Raw genomic sequence first — 18,534 nt, forward strand, 5'->3', positions numbered from 1 at the left:
ACCCCCCGGTGTTGCAAATTTGTGTATTCCCTTCATTTGATTGGTCTGAAAGTCGAGGAGAGGTCATCACACCATACTAATATGAAGTCATTTCTATTCAATAAAGTTGATCAATGTTCCCGCCCATAATTTACTTTCCCATGGATTTTGTTCCACCCAGCAATATCATTTCATTTAATATACAATGGTTTTTAAAAAAAAATCTTTTGATAAACACTCTCGACATGAAGGTACAAGTTCACAGAATCAATTGAGGGTTACAGTAAAATCAGGTTACATTCAATACAGCAGCACAATTCATTGAAATTCATGGGGATGGGGTGTCATCTTCATCAACTTTACGGGGAAGAGTACATATATCACCCCGATATGCGTTCTAGAGGGCCCAATCCGTGGACCATTTGCCGGGACAACCCCAGGCCACATAGACTGTTTTCTCTCTCATCATACAGCAGTCAAGATCTTGTTCCCAGGCTATGACCGTGGGCGGGTGGGCGGCTCCCTAGAGCTGTGCAATATTTCTCTTGGCGATCATGCAGCCAAGCGTGACCCATTTGGTAGTATAAGTTTTGAGGTCGGTAGGTTCCCAGATGTTAAGGAGGCACCTGGGCACTTCCGGTCTGATTTCTACCCCCAACACTTCACTCATGACCGTGTGAATGTTGCGCCAGTATAGCTGAGTTTGCTCACAGCGCCATAATATATGTATGATCGTGCCCAATTGTGCGCATCCCCTCCTACGAGAGCCTTTTGTCAGCCTACCTATTATGCACCAGCTGGGGACCAGTTATATAAATTCTGTGGGGGATCTTTATTTGCACCAGTCTCAGTCTCGCTGGGTTTGCGACGTTTTAGGAGAGGAGACCTCTTCCTACCAGGTTTCGTCATGTAATTCTATTCCGTCCTCAGTCCATTTGTCTCGCAACTTCAATAGGGTGTTGTCGATGTTGTTAATGAGTTTCTGCTACGATAGGGAGATGGCCCTGTCAGGCAGGTGCCCAATGAGAAAAAACAAGGACCCCCTGAACAATGGATAGTTCAATTCCTAGGACAGGTACTTAAATGGTAGTGACAAAAACTCCTAGGCAATGTCAATAAAGCAAATATACACAGTATCTATAACATTAAGAAAACCAAGGAAGACAGAAAAAATAAATTCAAAGTTGTTACCATTTTAATAATTTCTTCTCATTATCTAAACAAATGATATTTAAATAAAGCATTTAAAAAATGAAACACAATATGTAACACAACACATTTAATCAATATGTATAAATAAAGGGTTAAAAAGTGGCAATATCTTTATTAACTCGACGCGCGTTTCGGCGTATACAACGCCGTCTTCAGTAAAGCCACACAATTATCTAAAAATAAAAGAAAAAAAGAACATACTGAGATTTCACAAATGGGTAACCGTATCTTGACATATTTTCTCAAGAAAAACATCTATTTAAACGATTTGTATCTCTATTTACATATATCTTTAAAAACACAATGTGTATCAGTAGCAACAATCTATGTACATAATCTGACGGTCTTCCTATGTATCACACATTACAATTTTATATTTATCTATGGTGCTATATCTGAGCGCTCCAAAATGAACCTTAATTAAAGAGGCCTATTAGATGTAAAGAAAGGCCTGTAACATTATATAGTCAAGAAACAATAAGATAGAGAATAAGTAGCCAATCACTCACAGATCCTGTTTCAATGTGATTTGTTCCTAGTGATTAAAACCTGCAATTCCATAGTTGGTGGATGTTCTTGATTCTAATAAATGCTTGAAAAAAATGTATGTATCACCATTATTATGGACCTATATAATGGGGTATAATCATCATTAATGTACACGGTAGCTGCTGTTTGTATAAGCTATCTGTATAGTTCAATTAAAAAAAAAAAAATTCTCGAGATTTTGGCTCGTGAATTATGCAATTGAAAGCAATAAGTCAAGGTTAATAATTCAATAAGATCAGAAAGAGACTGTTCGGTAACATTTTGAGGCAATCATCATGCTCCAAAATTTGAACTGATATTAGCGGACCGATAAACTGAGACTGGCTATAAAAATCAAAGTAGCTAACATTAATCTATCCCAATAGATGTTGATTCAGTGGTATTATACATGTTCATTGAAAACGGATAAACCGCAATGACGAAAAGGAATTACTTGATAAAAATGCGGTGCACCGAATGTGCAGCAATGTCATATTAATTTTAAAATAAACGATATCACGAAAAGGTCGGATATCTACAAAAAAGAATGAGAAACAACTATTTTTGAAAGTAAATTGATTAAAAAGAGATAAAAATATCCCTAACATAGATATAACTGTGAGTTTCCATGATCTTATGATCTAAAGAGAATTTTTAAGACCAATACCTGGTTATCAAACAAGCCTCGTGTAGGTATATTTGAAAAGCGGCCTGGTCCCGCTAAATGTTAAAATCAGTAATATGATATTCTGGAAAGCCTCTGAAAAAACAATACACAATCTATTGTCAAAACGGAGACCTCATAAGAGAAAAAAGGACGTATACATTAATAATCGGAGTAACAGTGAACCCCGTAGTTACCTTGCGATGGAAGAGATTCAACGAAGAAACTGGAACAAGCGCTAGATATGCGATAATGTTCCAAATATGTCGCTGGATAGGCATGTACAGTAAAGGACTTTTTTAAAATGTATCTATGAGCATGTAAAACTGCAGCTTCAGAGTAAAGCAGGGTCCCTATAACTACAAACTAATATGTACCTGATGAAAGGAGGCTCCAGGTAGGACCAGGCTAAGGATGACTGCCGAAAACTATAGTCTGTTCTCTGTGACCATCATCACTTCAGTCTGTTTTCTCTGACCATCATCACTTCGGTCACATGACACTTTTTAGAATCACATGACTATGATGTGACTAGCCATATAGTATATAATGTGTAGAATGGCACCGACACATTTGATACTATTTTCCGAAGGCATCTCCGGCAGCCATCCTTAGCCTATTAAGTCCCATTTATCAAATCCTTTTGAGTTCCCCATATAACCTAGTTTTTGTGAATCCCACAAGGGTGTGGCCAGCGTCAACTTGTTATGTCAGCCGATTGATTTAGTAGACGAGTGCCAGATTTTAACTGTGTGGGCAGTGGGCCTGGTGAGCAGGTATTTTTATTTGGTGTGGAATATAGCGCTCTTGAGAAGGTCCCTTTGGGTAAAAGCCAACGATCCATAAGGAATCCCGGGTTGTCAGGGTGACCATACGTGCAATGGTTGATAGCAGCCCAGTAATATTTTTTAATATCAGGCAACCCGATTCCTCCATCATACCAGCCAAGTGTCAGCTTTTTCATAGCGATACGTGGTCTCCCTCCCCATAGGAGGTCTCTCAGGAGTCCTTCAAGATCTTTAAAGTACGAGTTTGGGACAAGGTTGGCTGAATTCTGCAGCACGTAGAGGAAACGGGGTAAAGACATCATTTTAAATAATGCAGCCTTGCCCAATAGTGAAAGCGGGAGTGACTTCCAGTGTGTTATGTCACTTTTGATCCGTTGCAGTGGGGGGAGCAGATTGCGGGCGTATTGAGCTGATGGGTCTAGAGATATAAATATGTCCAGGTATTTGAAGCCATCTGACACTACTGGAATGGGGCAGTTTCGGGGCAAAGGGGGAGAAGTTCCCCATATGACATACAGAAGTGATTTTTGCCAATTGACGCAAAACCTACCAAAAATATCTAAAATGTCGAAAGCTGCTTTTAGGGATCTCTTAGGGGATGTGAGATAAAGGAGAATATCATCAGCGTACAGGAATATTCGGTCCTCCTAGTCTGCCGACCAGCTCATGCCGCGGATCATTACATCTTTACGGATCCAGGCTGTGAGTGGTTCAAAGGCCAAAGCGAACAGTAAGGAACAAAGCGGGCACCCCTTACGGGTCCCTCGGCTGAGTTTAAAGGGTTCAGACTTTTTGTTATTTACAACTACCTGGGCCAGCAGTGTGCTGTATAACAGTGGTATCCAGCGGCAGAAATTTGGCCCAAATCCCAGTTTGACAAGTACTGCAAAAAGATAAGGCCATTCTCGAAAGCCATAGTGGCGTCTAGGGAGACCACAACGCCATCCTCTTGTATCGTCGGTACTGTGCCCAGGTTGAGAGCGGTGTTTCTTTTAGGCATGAACCCCGATTGATCTGGATGGACTAGATCGCCTATTACCTTGATCAGCCGGGTGGCAAGTACTTTAGCCGGAATTTTTGGTTCTGCATTCAACAGCGATATAGGCCGATAGGAGGTAAATCCATTGTGGGTTTCCCTTCCTTGTGGATTGTTACTATAGTAGCAATTCTCTGGTCATATGGCAATGATCCCTGTGTAGGGTATCCTCGAACATAGACTTAAGATAGGGGGCCAGTTTATCTGGTCGAAGCTTGTAGTGCTCAATTGGAATGCCATTTGGGCCCAGAGCTTTCCCCGAATGTAGCGTTCTTATTGCTGTTGCTATTTCATCAGCAGTCAGTGCACTGTCCATGAGTGTGAAGTCTGAGTCTGAGAGCTTCGGTAGAGAAATGTTGTTAATAAGATCAATAAAGTCTGCTTCAGGGTATGGCGCCACCAAGCTATACACCGTTTGGAAGTGAGCTGCAAAGTGGTTAGCTATGCCTTGAGGATCTGTCACTGGGGAACCATCAGTGCCTTTGACTTCTGGCACAAGCCTGCTGGCCTGCTCCCTCTTGTCTAACCATGCGAGCAATTTGCCAACTTTGTCACCCCAGTCATATATACGCCCCAGCCTCTCCTGTTCCAGTTGTTTGGCACGGTCAATGACCAACGCCCCGTATTCTTCCTGTCGCAGACGGAGGGAGTGGAGGGCTTCAGGTGTGGCATCTGAGGTGACATCCTGTTATATATGGTAAAGCTCCTGCTCCATGCCAGAGATTTCTTTCACCCTGTCTTTTTTGGAGGCCGCCACCCCAAGGAAAGGGCCTGCCCTCAGACCACCATTTTGAAAGCTTCCCACAGTGTCTGGGGGGACTCAACTGTGTGTTCGTTCTCCAAAAAGTATTAATCGATAGTTTTAATTAGGCCTTTCCGTATTTTGGGGTTCTTTAGGTACCAGGGCTTTATTGGGGCAATCCTTCCCACCTGTGTATGATCTACAACTATATGAACCCACAGAGGGGAGTGGTCGGAGATACCTCTTGCCAGGTGGCGGATTACATGAATATCGGTGATTTGTGAAGCCGGGACAATTATAAAATCAAGGCGGGATAGGCTTTTGTGCACCCCTGAGTGGAAGGTGTGTTGTATCTTATCGAAGTTGTATACCCTCCAGCCATCTATCAGCCCCATCGCCTCTAAGAAACCGGAGAACGCATGAGCGGATTGGGGGGTTGCACAGGGGATGTCTATCTAGAGCGCCCGGCGCTATTGAGTGAAAGTTGCCTCCGAACACCAGGTGTCCATCAGGCAACGTCAAGAGTATAGCACTTAGGTCAGTGAATGTTGTGCCCTGCATCTCCGGGGGCACGTATATTGACACAAAGGTGATAGGTCCGCCCTCTCAAGTGCCCGTGACTCCAACATATCTGCCACGGTCATCTGCATATGTAGTAATATACAATGTTAATACAAATTTGCAAGTTGTCTTCCTTTCTTCAGTTCATGGGGTGAAGTTCCCAGATGCATCACAGGCACGATGTACTTTTGACAGTCTGTCAATGTCAGGACTTCAAGGTTCTCAGGGTTTAAGTGCGCATGTACAGCAGATTCAAAATTGAATTTTCAGACACACTTCAGGCCCAAATACGAGCTATTAATAAAGTTAGAGAGAGACACGTTAAAATGCAAAAATAAATGAATGCACTGTATACCACTTATTACTACTCTAACCACATTATTTTATTTTAACTATAGCATTAATAGTTAAGCAGAACACACAAGTTTTAATTCAAGCAAGATCATGTGCTTCAGTATGTTAAAGCATGGAGTGGCCATTTTGGCACTAGTGCGCAGCTGCAAGATATTCCCACCACGCGATAGATACGTCACACCAGGTAGATGTGGCAGACGCATGCGAAGAAGAGTTCCCGCGTTTTCGGTGGCCATTTTAAGTCACTCGGGGTACTGTTAGTAAAAGCACATAGGCAAGTTTCCCCCTAGATACTAAAATGTCATGAAATGTAGGTTTTAGTATACACAAAACATGTTGATTAATAAGTTACATGTTATTTCGAGAGGGCTGAATACAAGCAAGTTTCTAAAGGTATGAAACATTGCTCCATCACCAGTGGGCAGTCAAAAAGTACTTTGGGGAGGAATCTGAATATTGTTGCCTTTCTTACATTTCTGGAATTGAGACAGACTATGTGCCATCACCATTGAACAGACAGCAATCCTCATGATCTTATGAAACATATTTAATGATAAACTCTGCCATACATAATAGTCACTTCTTTATCAAAAAGCTGGACACTATTTCAAAGGTAATCCACAATGACTGAGCTGCTAAATCCCCTCTTTTCTTTCAGACATTTGTGCTATATTGCATATACCACATTAGCATACACTACTGCATTGTAGCACAAAGAGATTTATAACAAGCATTGGCAAAACCAATAGGTCTGGGTTTTGTGCCCTAACTTGTACAGCGTGTACGGTTGCCTTTGATACAGTCCTGTTTTTGTTTGAACTTCAAATAAGGAAGGCTATAGTTGTAAAGTAGTTCCTAATGCAGTTCAATGAAGTACTCAAGTGGAGGTGAAGGATGCTCCCAAGCAGCGAATAGCATGAGATGAGAGATCATTTCTTCACTGGGCTGAGCCAAAATGTAATTGACAAATATTCGATCCAATAGCTGGTCAAAGAAAGCCAGTGATTCAAAGGGGCAGACTGAAAGTTCATTCTATCTTTATTGTAAGCAGAATGTCTGTTTGACAGCTGTGCTCTTAAAACCCAGCCCTAAAAACTAATCTTAACAGCATGTATTTACATTGTTTTAAGATTTTTCCTTCCATAGCCTCTCTTTGAAATAGATTTTTGTATGAATAAAGTAAATCTAAAATGCGCCTTGCTACCTCTTGTACAAATGCAATAACAATTGGCTGTGGTAATACTTTTGATAGTATCTTTGTTAATACTTTTGATAATAACTTTTAGATATGATTGAAACTGCTTTATCATTGATGTTTGTATTTGATTCTGCTAGGGTGGCTAAAATAGCTTCCAGTACTTTGTATATATTTTCATAGAAGAAGTAAATAACGATGTGGCAAACAAGAGATTGTTACTGGTATGAATAGTTGTATTTTTAAAGGACTGAGACATTTGCTCACTGTTGCTTTTCTTTAGGCGGGTACGGGAGCTGAACAGCACAAACACAAAGAAGTTTCTTGATGAGAGGAAGAGGGTATGTATTAATGTGTTTCTCACCAAAATCAATGGTGATGCAACGCACGTTTTGCATTCCATGGTATTCAGGTGTGGATTGAGTTTTAATCTGCTTGTCAAGGCAGTGATTTCTAATCTACATACCAATACTCCTAGAGCAGAATTATGTTATTGTTGTATTCTGACATGCTAGAATGACGAGCAGAAAAGAATGGAACTGAAGAAAGCAGATCCTCTCATGGCTTTTTACATCTAAGGAGTAAGAAGACAAGACAAGATTGGAGTTAAGTTGTAATTAGAAGTTGTACAGTGGTACTTGATTTCCCAGAATTGTACAAACTAGTAGGGTTCGCTGGTGCCCAAAAAGGCATTTGTATAAACATTGTGATACCTCTTGTTGGAGTGCTCATCTTAGAAAAACATTTACATTTGAACTCAAATCTGCATTTAAGGCAGGTATGTCTCTACATTCTTCCCCACTCTCTATAATTGGTGGTCACTTTGGTGTCAAGTACCCAGTATACAGTCAATTCAAAACAAAGGTAACCAGGTATAAATTCAGGAGCACAGCATTCGTACAGGAGCTTCCAAGCGAAAGGTATGGGTTACCAATCTATCCCACAGGACCCAAAGAACACTCTGGGTACAACAGAAATCACAAGATTCTCCCTGAGCACTCCACCAAATTTATTTTTTATTTTTTCCTTTTTAGAGTATACAATTTAGTTATAACGTAAAAGTCCAAGTACAGAAATTATAATTATCTGATTGTCCTTATCGAGATAATATCCACTCGATCAATTTCCTGAAGTGAAAAGACACAGGGGCTCAAATGTTCAGTCCTGAAATTTATTCTTCGCAGCCAACACGTGTTTCTTCAAGCATTATTTACATGCATCACTGACTTCATCAGGGCTGCAACCCAAGAAGATGTAATTAAAAAGAATTCTAGGATCTCAGGTAAGCTACAATCTACTACAAGACTCTCAATCATCCTCAAAGTTCAAGATAATGAGAGGGAAAAAGTAATACACACCCTACGTGAAGGTATTCAGTATAGTCCCAAAACGTGACGTGATAATAAAAAATCACCATAAATGTGGTACAACCCACAGTGCCTGTTAGAAAGCCCGAAATAGCCAGGTAATAGATAATGATAAAAGTTACCTCTAGAATTACTCCATGTGCCATATTAATACATATGGTCACTGGTAGAATAAAGGAAATCTGAGTCTGGAATAGAAGAATGCCGTTTTAAGTATTATATCCCGTCACAGATCAAGGAAAATATCTTAATACTATGTCATCCAGTAATCAATATCTGGATTAAATACTCACATATTAAAATCTGCTTCAAAGTCAGATATTCATACTCTTCTTATTTAATAATTTGAAAGTCCTCAAAAGATCAGTTCCATACATCACAGGTCGATAGGTATCGTTATCATTATCTGTAAGTATAAAAGCAATGCCCATATTTAAAACTACCTATACCCACAGTAAATCTTCTACTGTAAATACACACACTGCCGCAAAACTATCTCCGTCCTATGTCCAATATTTCCGTCTTCGCACAATAATAATCCACAGTGATCCCACTGGAAGAAGTAAGGCTGAATATCGTAGTAGCAAAAAACGGGTCAAAACTCGGAAACACGAGTACGTGTTCCTACAAAAAGTGAAGGAAAAAGAAAATATGGCGTTAAGACTCGCTAATCATTTCCTGGCTCTCGTAGTAAGTACAATCTCATAGTATTCTGAAAAGAATTCTCACCAGCTCCACACGCGTCGTATCCCAACAATTGTAGTTGCGATCTGGCGTTCCACGTAACCGCCATCTTGCTTAAGTACATTTACTTGTTCAGAGGATTAACCATGGCCGCCATCTTGTAGTAGGCAATTTACAAAATTGTATAATTTGTAACACTACGTACGTTTTATTTATCAATTAACCTAAAAATAGTAGCTCAACCCAAACATTCAAAATATACTGAATGCTCTAGTAAATGGAGGACACGTGAAATTACTATACGTCCTCACTGCCATCTATTATAAAAAAACGCACTAAACTATTAAGATAATAAGAAAACATAATATTTCGTTTGCATGCTCATTACATACCACTATTGAAAATATGTTAAATGCAACTGTATACTCTCTCATTGTAGCCTCAAACCAACAATCACCAGTATCGGAGTCAAAAATTATAAGCGTTATCTTACGCATATATTATATTACGTCCCATGAAAAGCCGCGTGTAAATAAGTGAAAACCGGCATTCTGACATCTTAGCTCCCAGATTCGTACAATCTCAACTCTCAATATAAATTAGATGCTCTAGCAGACGGCGGACATGCAAAATTGCTAAATGTCCTCACTACTATAGATTATAAAATTTGCGCTTAACTATTCAAATACCGTGATAAAAAATAATTTTTAGTTTGCATGTTTATTATATACCACTATTAAAAATATATTAAATCCAACCGTATACTCTCTGCTAGCAACCTCGAACTGGCAAACTCCAGTATCGGAGTCAAAAAATCTAAGCGTTACTCCACGCCTATATTGTACTAAATCCCATGATAAACCGGGTGTAAGTAGGTAACAAAGCGCATTCTAACATCTCAGCTCCCTGATCACATCAAAATCTGATTATAAATTGAAAGTCAAGAGGGATAAGGAAAGTAAGATAAGAGGGAAAGGCATACTGTCTAAAGATATACCATAGTATTCTCTACACAAATAAATATAATCGATATTATATGAGGCTATACATTTCTTAAAAAACACTGGTAATGCTAGTTATATACATTGATACAGAAAAACAATATTTCAGGATATTACACTGTACAGATATCAACATATATCTTATAATACAATAATCCAAAATTGTTACTTCATGTGCTTGCAAATTACACATTAATCTCCCAGAAAATATTGAAGTTCAGAGTCCAAATTCAAACACTCCTCTACTGCCCTCAATATCATAATCCATTTTGCCTCTGTACGTCGCAATTTGAGGGTTCTATTACTTCCTCTCCGGTCCATTGTCACATGTTCAATCCCATGATATGTAAACTTGTGCTTGACAGAATCATTACAATTTTGGACTAAATGTGCAGAAATGGGATATCTTGTATCCCCATTTTTGAGTGCCCGGAAATGTTCCACCATTCTATCTTTTATTCGTCTTACTGTGCTGCCCACATAAATGTTTCCGCATGAACATACAATAATATATACAACAAATGTCGTATCACAGTTAATGAACGATTTGATACTGAAGTCATTGTATTCAAAATGTTTTATCCTCTTAGTTGCCCAGCGGCATGAACTACATTTCCCACAGTAATAAAAGCCCATTGGGCGATTACCTAGCCATTTCTCCTTTAGCGTTGGTTTCGGGTAACTGGGACTGACTATGTTTGCTAGGGTGACACCATTTCGAAACGTCAAACTTGGTCTGTCAGTCAAATAAGGGGAATTGTCATTATCAGTCTCAAAAAGTTGCCAATACTTTGCAAGGATAGCAAATAATTTATGGCTACCTGTCCCAAAATTAGTAACTATTCTGATTTTCTGTAATTGCGAGTCTTTTACATTTTTAATCTTAGGTTTGAGAGTTTCTTCCCTTTTAAGTTTATAGTCTTTAGTTAATGCCCGATCAATAGTTTTCTCTTCATAGCCTCTATTTTTAAATCTACTTGCCATATCATGTAAATTTGTTACAAAGTCTTGTTCTCTCGAGTAATTCCTGCAGGCTCTCAACATTTCCCCAAATGGAATTGAATTGATTTGTCTCTTAGGGTGGCAGCTGTCTGCACGCAAAAGTGCATTGCACCTGGTTTCTTTACGAAACATACGGCTACATAATTTATCACTCTCTACGAATAGTTCAATATCCAAGAAGGTCAGGTGATGTGTATCAGACCGTGTAGTAAATGACATATTGAGTATATTTGTGTTAAGAAAATCAAAAAACGCTTGGAGTTCAACAGGGGTCCCTCTCCAAATTAACAAACAATCAACAATGTATCGGCCCCAGTAATAAATATGATCAATCCATTGTTTGCCTTTGGGGCCCCAGATCCACTCCGCCTCGAACCACCCCATGAAGAGGTTGGCGAAAGACGGAGCGAATCTGGAGCCCATTCCAGTCCCAAGTTTCCCCCTGTACCAAATATCTTCAAATAAGAAGATGTTATTCTCCAAAACAATCTTAGTCATTTCCATGTTCATAGTTGTGTGGTCAAGGTATTCTACTGGTCTTTGATTTAAAAAACTCCATAGCTTTCATACCCATATCATGGTCTATGTTACAATACAGAGAAACCACATCCAATGTAGCTAAAATCATATCTGATTCCCTTGTAACATCGTTCATTATGTTCAGTACATGTTTAGTATCCTCAATATGTGACTGGAGGTTCTGAACATAAGGTCTCTTTCATGTTTTGGTGCTGACTTTTGTCTGTAATAGTTAAAGAACAAGAGTAGCACTATTGTAACACCTAAGATAGGGATAAAATGTGCCGGAACTTCAAAGGCATGTGCTGGTTTTAGCTGCAAATGTCACATCATTTTTTTTAACATACTTAACATAAAAAATGTATATAACTCAATAAGATAACAAAGGCAAGTAACACAATTAAATGGCAATGTCAGAACAAAGCAGTCAAAAAAGAATGCAGCACATCAGCCACCCTACAAGAAAATGTTGCACTGCAGTAATGCAGCACAAAAACATAACAGCAAAAAAAAAAACAACAGACAGCACAACAAAGTGTCACACAACAATTATGCACAAACATTTACCATTTCAAGAATTTTGTTTTCATAATACAGTGATAAAGGGTGTTTAATCTCGGCAATGCCTTCCCTTGCCATCAAGGACATAAACTTTGTCCTAGTCAAAAATATTTTTTTCACCGGCCAATATATCTCTTCTGTAGCTGACCATTCCATCATATCCTTGATCCTTTCATGCACATTGTAGATGTGATCTGCAAGCCGGTGTATTGCTAACCTTCTTTTCGCTAACAATGATGCAAACCTTGCAGCTACTTCACATAATCAGAAGTGCGTTTGAGAATTGTCCCCATGATTTGGAACACATGCGAGAATGAAAATGGCTCTCATGTATGCCAAAAGAGGAATAATAAATGAATCCACCAAAACTGAAACGTTAATTTAGGGTTAGTCCAAAGATTATAGGGCCAATTTACAAAGACATTTATGAACATTAGTACAACTTCACATACTCATAAATGCCCTTAGATCCGATTAAAAAAAATGTGGATGTTAGTAGTTCTGTCTTACTCTTGCAGTACTCGTCTCTCACTCCTGGATGCCAGGAGTAAGCCAGTTGTACTGTTTTGTAAATCAAACCATTTGAGAATTGACCTCCTATTTTTCATCCTGTCTTGAAGAACCAACTGACAAACTACATACGTTTTAAGGTGACTGATGCAAGTTCTCATAACTTCATTCCAGAAGTTAAAGGTACACTTAAGTGTGTTTCTGTTCTTAATAAAACTAGATGCTAAACATAATTCCCCAAGATGTGTTCACAGACACTAGGCAGCAGTTGTTTACATGAAATCATTTTTGAGTGGTGTCATTTTAAATCTTCTGTAGAGCATTGTAAATACTTTTTGTCACGTTAGTTTTTAATTTTTTATAGCGCACACGGCAAAAATGTAAGAATGCATCACTGTACATAGACACAGGAATATAGGCCCTATATGGTATTTCTCACCGTTATTTTGAAATGTTTGTAAGTTTTAAGAACTTTGGACCCGGGAAAATGTGATGCAGCTGAAGATTACCACTGCCACATTATGTGCAATGCATGTTCCTCTTACATACCACTAACATTCATCCAGTGGAAACTGAGGCATTGTTTTCAAGTGGTAAGTGGTGTATGGTGTACTGTGGAAATAGGAGGTACCAGGGAGTGTGGAATAGGTTACCAATTCTCCTGTTGTAGACACATTTCAGAAACATACGAATTAAGCACTTTTAATCGTCAGATATTATGTAATACATATTTGCTAATAGTTTTTAACTTCACTTTCAGCTGGCAGCGAAGCAGGCCAAAGAAATGGAGCAGTTGAAAAAAGCACAGCTTGAGCATTTGGAGATGTTGGAGAAGCAGAATGAACAGGTACACAACATGCAAACACGATCAAACACGCATTGGCAAAGCCAATAAGTCGGTATCTTAAGAATGTCCATACTATATGAAGAAACAATTACCAGCATTATGCCAGTGTAGTCCATTGACATTTCCCGTTCCAGCAGTCATTTCAAGAAGAATGCTCAATGTAGAAGCACCCTTTGATTGAACGCCATTGGAACACATAGGCGTAGTGCAGTTTGACAGGGCACTGTTTATGCTGACACGGTCAGGGCTACCACCCAATCAAGCATAGATTACTGTTTTCTGCCACTATATATGCAATGCTTAGAATGTCTGTGCTGGCACATTTGCAAAACCAGTAAGTTTAACTTGTAACTGAAAGTGCCTAGATGCTTCCATCCATTAAATCACTCATCTAATAATCCATGGACTCAATCACTCATACGTGCATTGAGTCATTCGTCCTTGCTCTAATGCATCTATTCATTGACCCATTAACTTAGTCTTGCTTTCATCCACCCACTTATCCAGTCACAATACTACACAATACTACACCCACAAACTCACCTATCAACCTATCAAGCAAGAGGCTACTCCAGTTATCCAAGAGACCTATTGGCATTGCAGTTATTCTGTGAGGGGTGTGAGAGTAATTCCAGTAGTGTATGATTGCTAATTGTCTGAGAATTGTGGGAGTACTGTTGGTAGTATGAGGCTGCTAGTGGTTGAGGGTGGTTAGTGCTGTCAGTAGTGTGTGACTGGTAGTCTTTATGGTGCGTGAGAGTGCGGTTAGTAGTGTGTGACCACTAGTCTGAGAGTGTGCCTGCTAATCTGTGAGGGCTATGAAAGTGCTGTCTGTTGTCAGATTGCTAGTTTGTCAGGTGTGTGAATGTTCTCAGTAGTGTGAGACTGCTAATCTGTGAAGATTGTGAGAGTGCTGTAAGTGATGCATGGCTGTTAGTGCGACTGCTAGTTTGTGGGTCGTGTGAAAGTACTGATTGTAGTGAGAGTTTGCTAGCCTGTGAGGGGTGTGTGTTGTGAAACTAATACTTTGTCAGGAGTTTGAGAGTGCTTTTGCTATAAATGCACCAACAGGCTATGACCTCTTACAGTAAAGGTATATAGTTTTTTGGAGCGAAGTCACGCACATTCTATAGGACTTGAGCCTGAAAAGGAGAGCTGTAATGTAGGTGCAGTTAACAAAATGTAACAACAGGCACCTTTGCACCATGACACAAGAGTGCCTGGGTTGGCTCTAGGCAGCCAAAAGTGTGCCAGCACTAGGAAAGGACAGCAATACTCTGTATAATGGTCAATACGGTTCATTCTTTCCCTTTCACGAAGCACAGCGCAGCAAGGTGGCTTGCTGTGTTGCGCTGCATGAAAGAATGATAAATCTGGCCCTTAATATCACAGTCCTGCTTTCATCTATAACCACTGGTATGCCTTACATAAAAATAAAAGGCTGCAGTTTTGGGCAGGGATCGGTGTGAAACCCCAGAAAGGAAACATCTTTACTTAAACGAAGAAATCAGATAAATAGGCTTCAGTGCTACACATATATTAACAGCTTTAGTGTGTTAAATGACCCATTCACATCAACCTCGCTACCTCCAAAGACAGGGCGTGAGGGAAGAGCATTGATCATGTACAGAGTTTGATTTTTTTTGTCATGCTGTGACGAACAATGCCCCATATCCATTGCTGTCTCTCTCTAGTAGATCTCTGCATGGGGAGCACACTGGGCCAACACCCCCAAATTGGGATCCACTCCACTGGAAGCCAGGGACACTGAAGGGTTGAGGGGAAGTGCCCCCCTGTGCATGGGTCAGTGCTCCCACACACCCATGTGCACATGAGTATTTCAGCCCCAATATGCATATATAAGGGGTATTCCTCTGTAATCTATCACCCTCAGGGGGCAGAAATCCCACTAGCCCACTAGGGAATATTTTAATGTACTGTTTGGGAGAGAGTGCCATCAGGCATGGGGCTATATTTCAATAATACCCCTTAGCACAAATGTTTTTCTGCACCACGTTGATGGCATATAGGGAGTGTTAACCCCAATCTCGCTCCCCTCATAGACTACCATGGATTTGTTATTTGCCTGGACCACCTCCCCGGGCATTGGCCTGTGCTTCCCACCCACTAGAACACCAGGGAATTATCTTATTTACTATGTCCCATGGCAAGTGACAGGAAATTTAGATTTTAGTTTTGACATTTGGGTTGGTAGAGTGGGGGTAGTAGTGGGAGTCTAGCATGGTGTGGCTTGCATGGATCCCACTTTGTTTTTTCTACCCACAGTGCCTAGCAAACCCCAAATGTTCGCGAAAATCAATTATGCCTTCACATTTCTGTAAGGGAAGCTTTCAGAATCTGTGACAATCCACAAAACAACTACCCTCCACCTTGCCTTTACTTCTACTGATAAAAATCATGCCCCACTAGTGTGGTTGAGCCTAGCATCAATGACAGAAAAGGCCCACAAATGTGACATGGGCAGTTAGGCATCCAGCAGATAAGACAGGATACACTCATACAAAGTTTACTGAGTTGTGGGAAATAATGTGCTAACATGCAGAAAATGGTTTTCCATGCATGTATCAAAAAGTGGAATTACAACGTCATAAGTTGCATTTTTTTTACTTCTCTCCAAGGGATATCCGTGCTCATTCAAACCAGCAAGTAGGTCAAGTTTGCATCCTTAAATGCGAAAATACAACAGAAAAACAGTTTGGGCGTGTTATTCTCCTATTCTAAATCTGGGTTTACATCACGATTACATTTTATTGTAACACAATTTCCAGAATTAGTACAGCAATAACATATATGTGTACTGTAGCTTGCAAACACATTTTTGTATGTAAGATTTTATTTTGTATACAGCTTGTCAATCACTGAGCCGCACACCAAACTTGTGCACCTTTTCAAAAGAAAGTATTAGCAGTTTGTTACTTGTTATATTCATCATCATCCCCGTGCTTTATATAGCACAGTCTCTTCAATTTTCCTTTTTGACAATCTTCTTATCTTCTTTTATGACAGCTAGGGAGCTTTACTATTCTTTGAAATGCAATGCTGACTATAATATCTGACATGCACGTCTTTTGTTGGCTTTGCAGAGCATGTGTGGTGCGGATCTGACCGTACCAATCGTATTAGCATTTAATTGAAATGGCACAATTTGTCAAGTTGTGTTTCAATATTTTTATTCATATGAAGGAAAATTAAATGACACACACAGATCATACATTTTGTTGATTGGAGGCTGACATGTTTCAGCCTATATGGGTCATTTAGCTTTGGGTTTTTGAAAACCTGTCTGTAGCAGCCTTAATACATACTACGACAGAGTTTGGAGTTCTTGATAAATCTTTGAAAAAGCCCTAGGTTAGATGAGGAGCAAATTATATCAACAACTTTCTGCTCAACTAGAGTAACTCATGTAATTTTTCTGCATAGGAATCACACATAATGAATAACATGAAACATGTTGTCTCTTGGATAGAAACTTCACATAAGTAATTAAGCAGAATATAGTTCATGCATGTTTGATTGTACATATTAGGTGTTGCCTTCTACACATTACACTGTCTAGATAGTATACCAAATACCCCAACAGATATTGCTTGTCAGTTGACACTATAACTTGTTGGAAATGACAATATTTTGCATGGATTTACCCTGGCTTTTTGCCTTTTTTAGCTGAACCCATTTTTGTTGCCCATAGGACTTTGCACACATTACCTCTGCTAACCAGTGATAAGGGCCTTGAGCTCTCACATTTCAAACATGTTTAAATTGATATACACCTGATTGGCACATTTCATTTAGTTGTAAGTTTCTGGTATATGGTTTTATATGTACCCAGGGCCTATAAATGAAATACTACCGATGGCTTCTGCCCTCAGTTTGCTACCTACCAAAGTCTCATATTGTTAAAGGGCTTTCTGTAGGGATTGATCTGTACTAATTATCAACTCACAACAGAGATTATTTCACTATTGGAGAATATGTTATGTTATGTTATGTTAAATGGGATTTGTAAAGCGCTCTGACATCATGGGTTTCCTGGCACTGTAGGACAGAGGTTAGGCTGAGGACGGATCGCGCGGGGTTTAGCAAGGTGGGGGGAAAAGGAAGGCTTTGAGCAGTTTCCTGAAATGAAGGAGGGAACTACTGGATTTGATGGTCAGGGGAAGAGAATTCCAGAATTTAGAGGCCAGGAGGGCTAAATTTAGCACCTTTAATTTGTTTTTATGCGTGGTAGGATTGTCACATCATTGTGTGTGTGTATATATATATATATATATCAGACATTGGACAAGAACTTAAAATCAAACCTAACAAGTCATAATAGAAAATACGTATGTCCTCATCAAGTTATATAGACATCTAGCACTCCTTGTGTGTTCATTCGATGTGGGTGTCTCTTAAAGAATTCTTTCTAAATTAAGTCCAACATAATGACCATCTCTCAAGCCTTCCAGGACAGCCCCTATAATCGTTCACTGGCTTTTATATTTCCCTTAAAAGTTCAGTCATTGTCCAGTGTCATTGAAAACATGCGTGTTGGGAAACCCCATATATATTTTTTTTAATTCTACTTATTTTGGTCCACCTTTTTTTAAGGCCTCCTCAGGATCATATACAAGGATTTGTTCGGTTCAAGAATTACACTGCATTAAATAAGTGTTGTATTGATCAAGAGTCAGTGCTGCAACTACCGGCATGCAATCTCACAGAGCAGTGTGGTTGGATGCCGGTCTGGTGTCAGTATTTTCATTAAATGAACTGTGTCCCACTAACGTAGCACTGGACACACCTGTCTCCATGCCTGACACTGCAGACTGGATGTGGAGCTATGGAATGCCATTTCGGCCTTCAAAAATAACCCTTTTGGCAAGTCCAAACCTTCCTTTTAAATACTTACACATCACCTGTAAGGTAGTCCTGAAAACTAAAAGGGCATTGTGCATTATATTTCAAGTGGGACATCTAT

General features: G+C 39.6%; 1 protein-coding gene across 5 annotated transcripts in view; it reads left to right on the plus strand.

Moving 5' to 3' along the window:
- Window positions 1-18,534, plus strand: part of PLCB4 (phospholipase C beta 4) — a 1,177,624-nt gene that overhangs the window by 1,130,335 nt on the left and 28,755 nt on the right. For all 5 annotated transcript variants that reach the window (XM_086927702.1, XM_086927703.1, XM_086927699.1 and 2 more), the window contains 2 exons: window positions 7,343-7,400; window positions 13,464-13,550. In XM_086927702.1, coding sequence (XP_086783828.1) covers window positions 7,343-7,400; window positions 13,464-13,550 — 145 coding nt within the window. The remainder of the gene's footprint in view (window positions 1-7,342; window positions 7,401-13,463; window positions 13,551-18,534) is intronic.

This window comes from Lissotriton vulgaris, chromosome 6 (genome assembly GCF_964263255.1).
Source record: "Lissotriton vulgaris chromosome 6, aLisVul1.2, whole genome shotgun sequence".
In the NCBI taxonomy this organism is placed as follows: Eukaryota; Metazoa; Chordata; class Amphibia; order Caudata; family Salamandridae; genus Lissotriton; species Lissotriton vulgaris.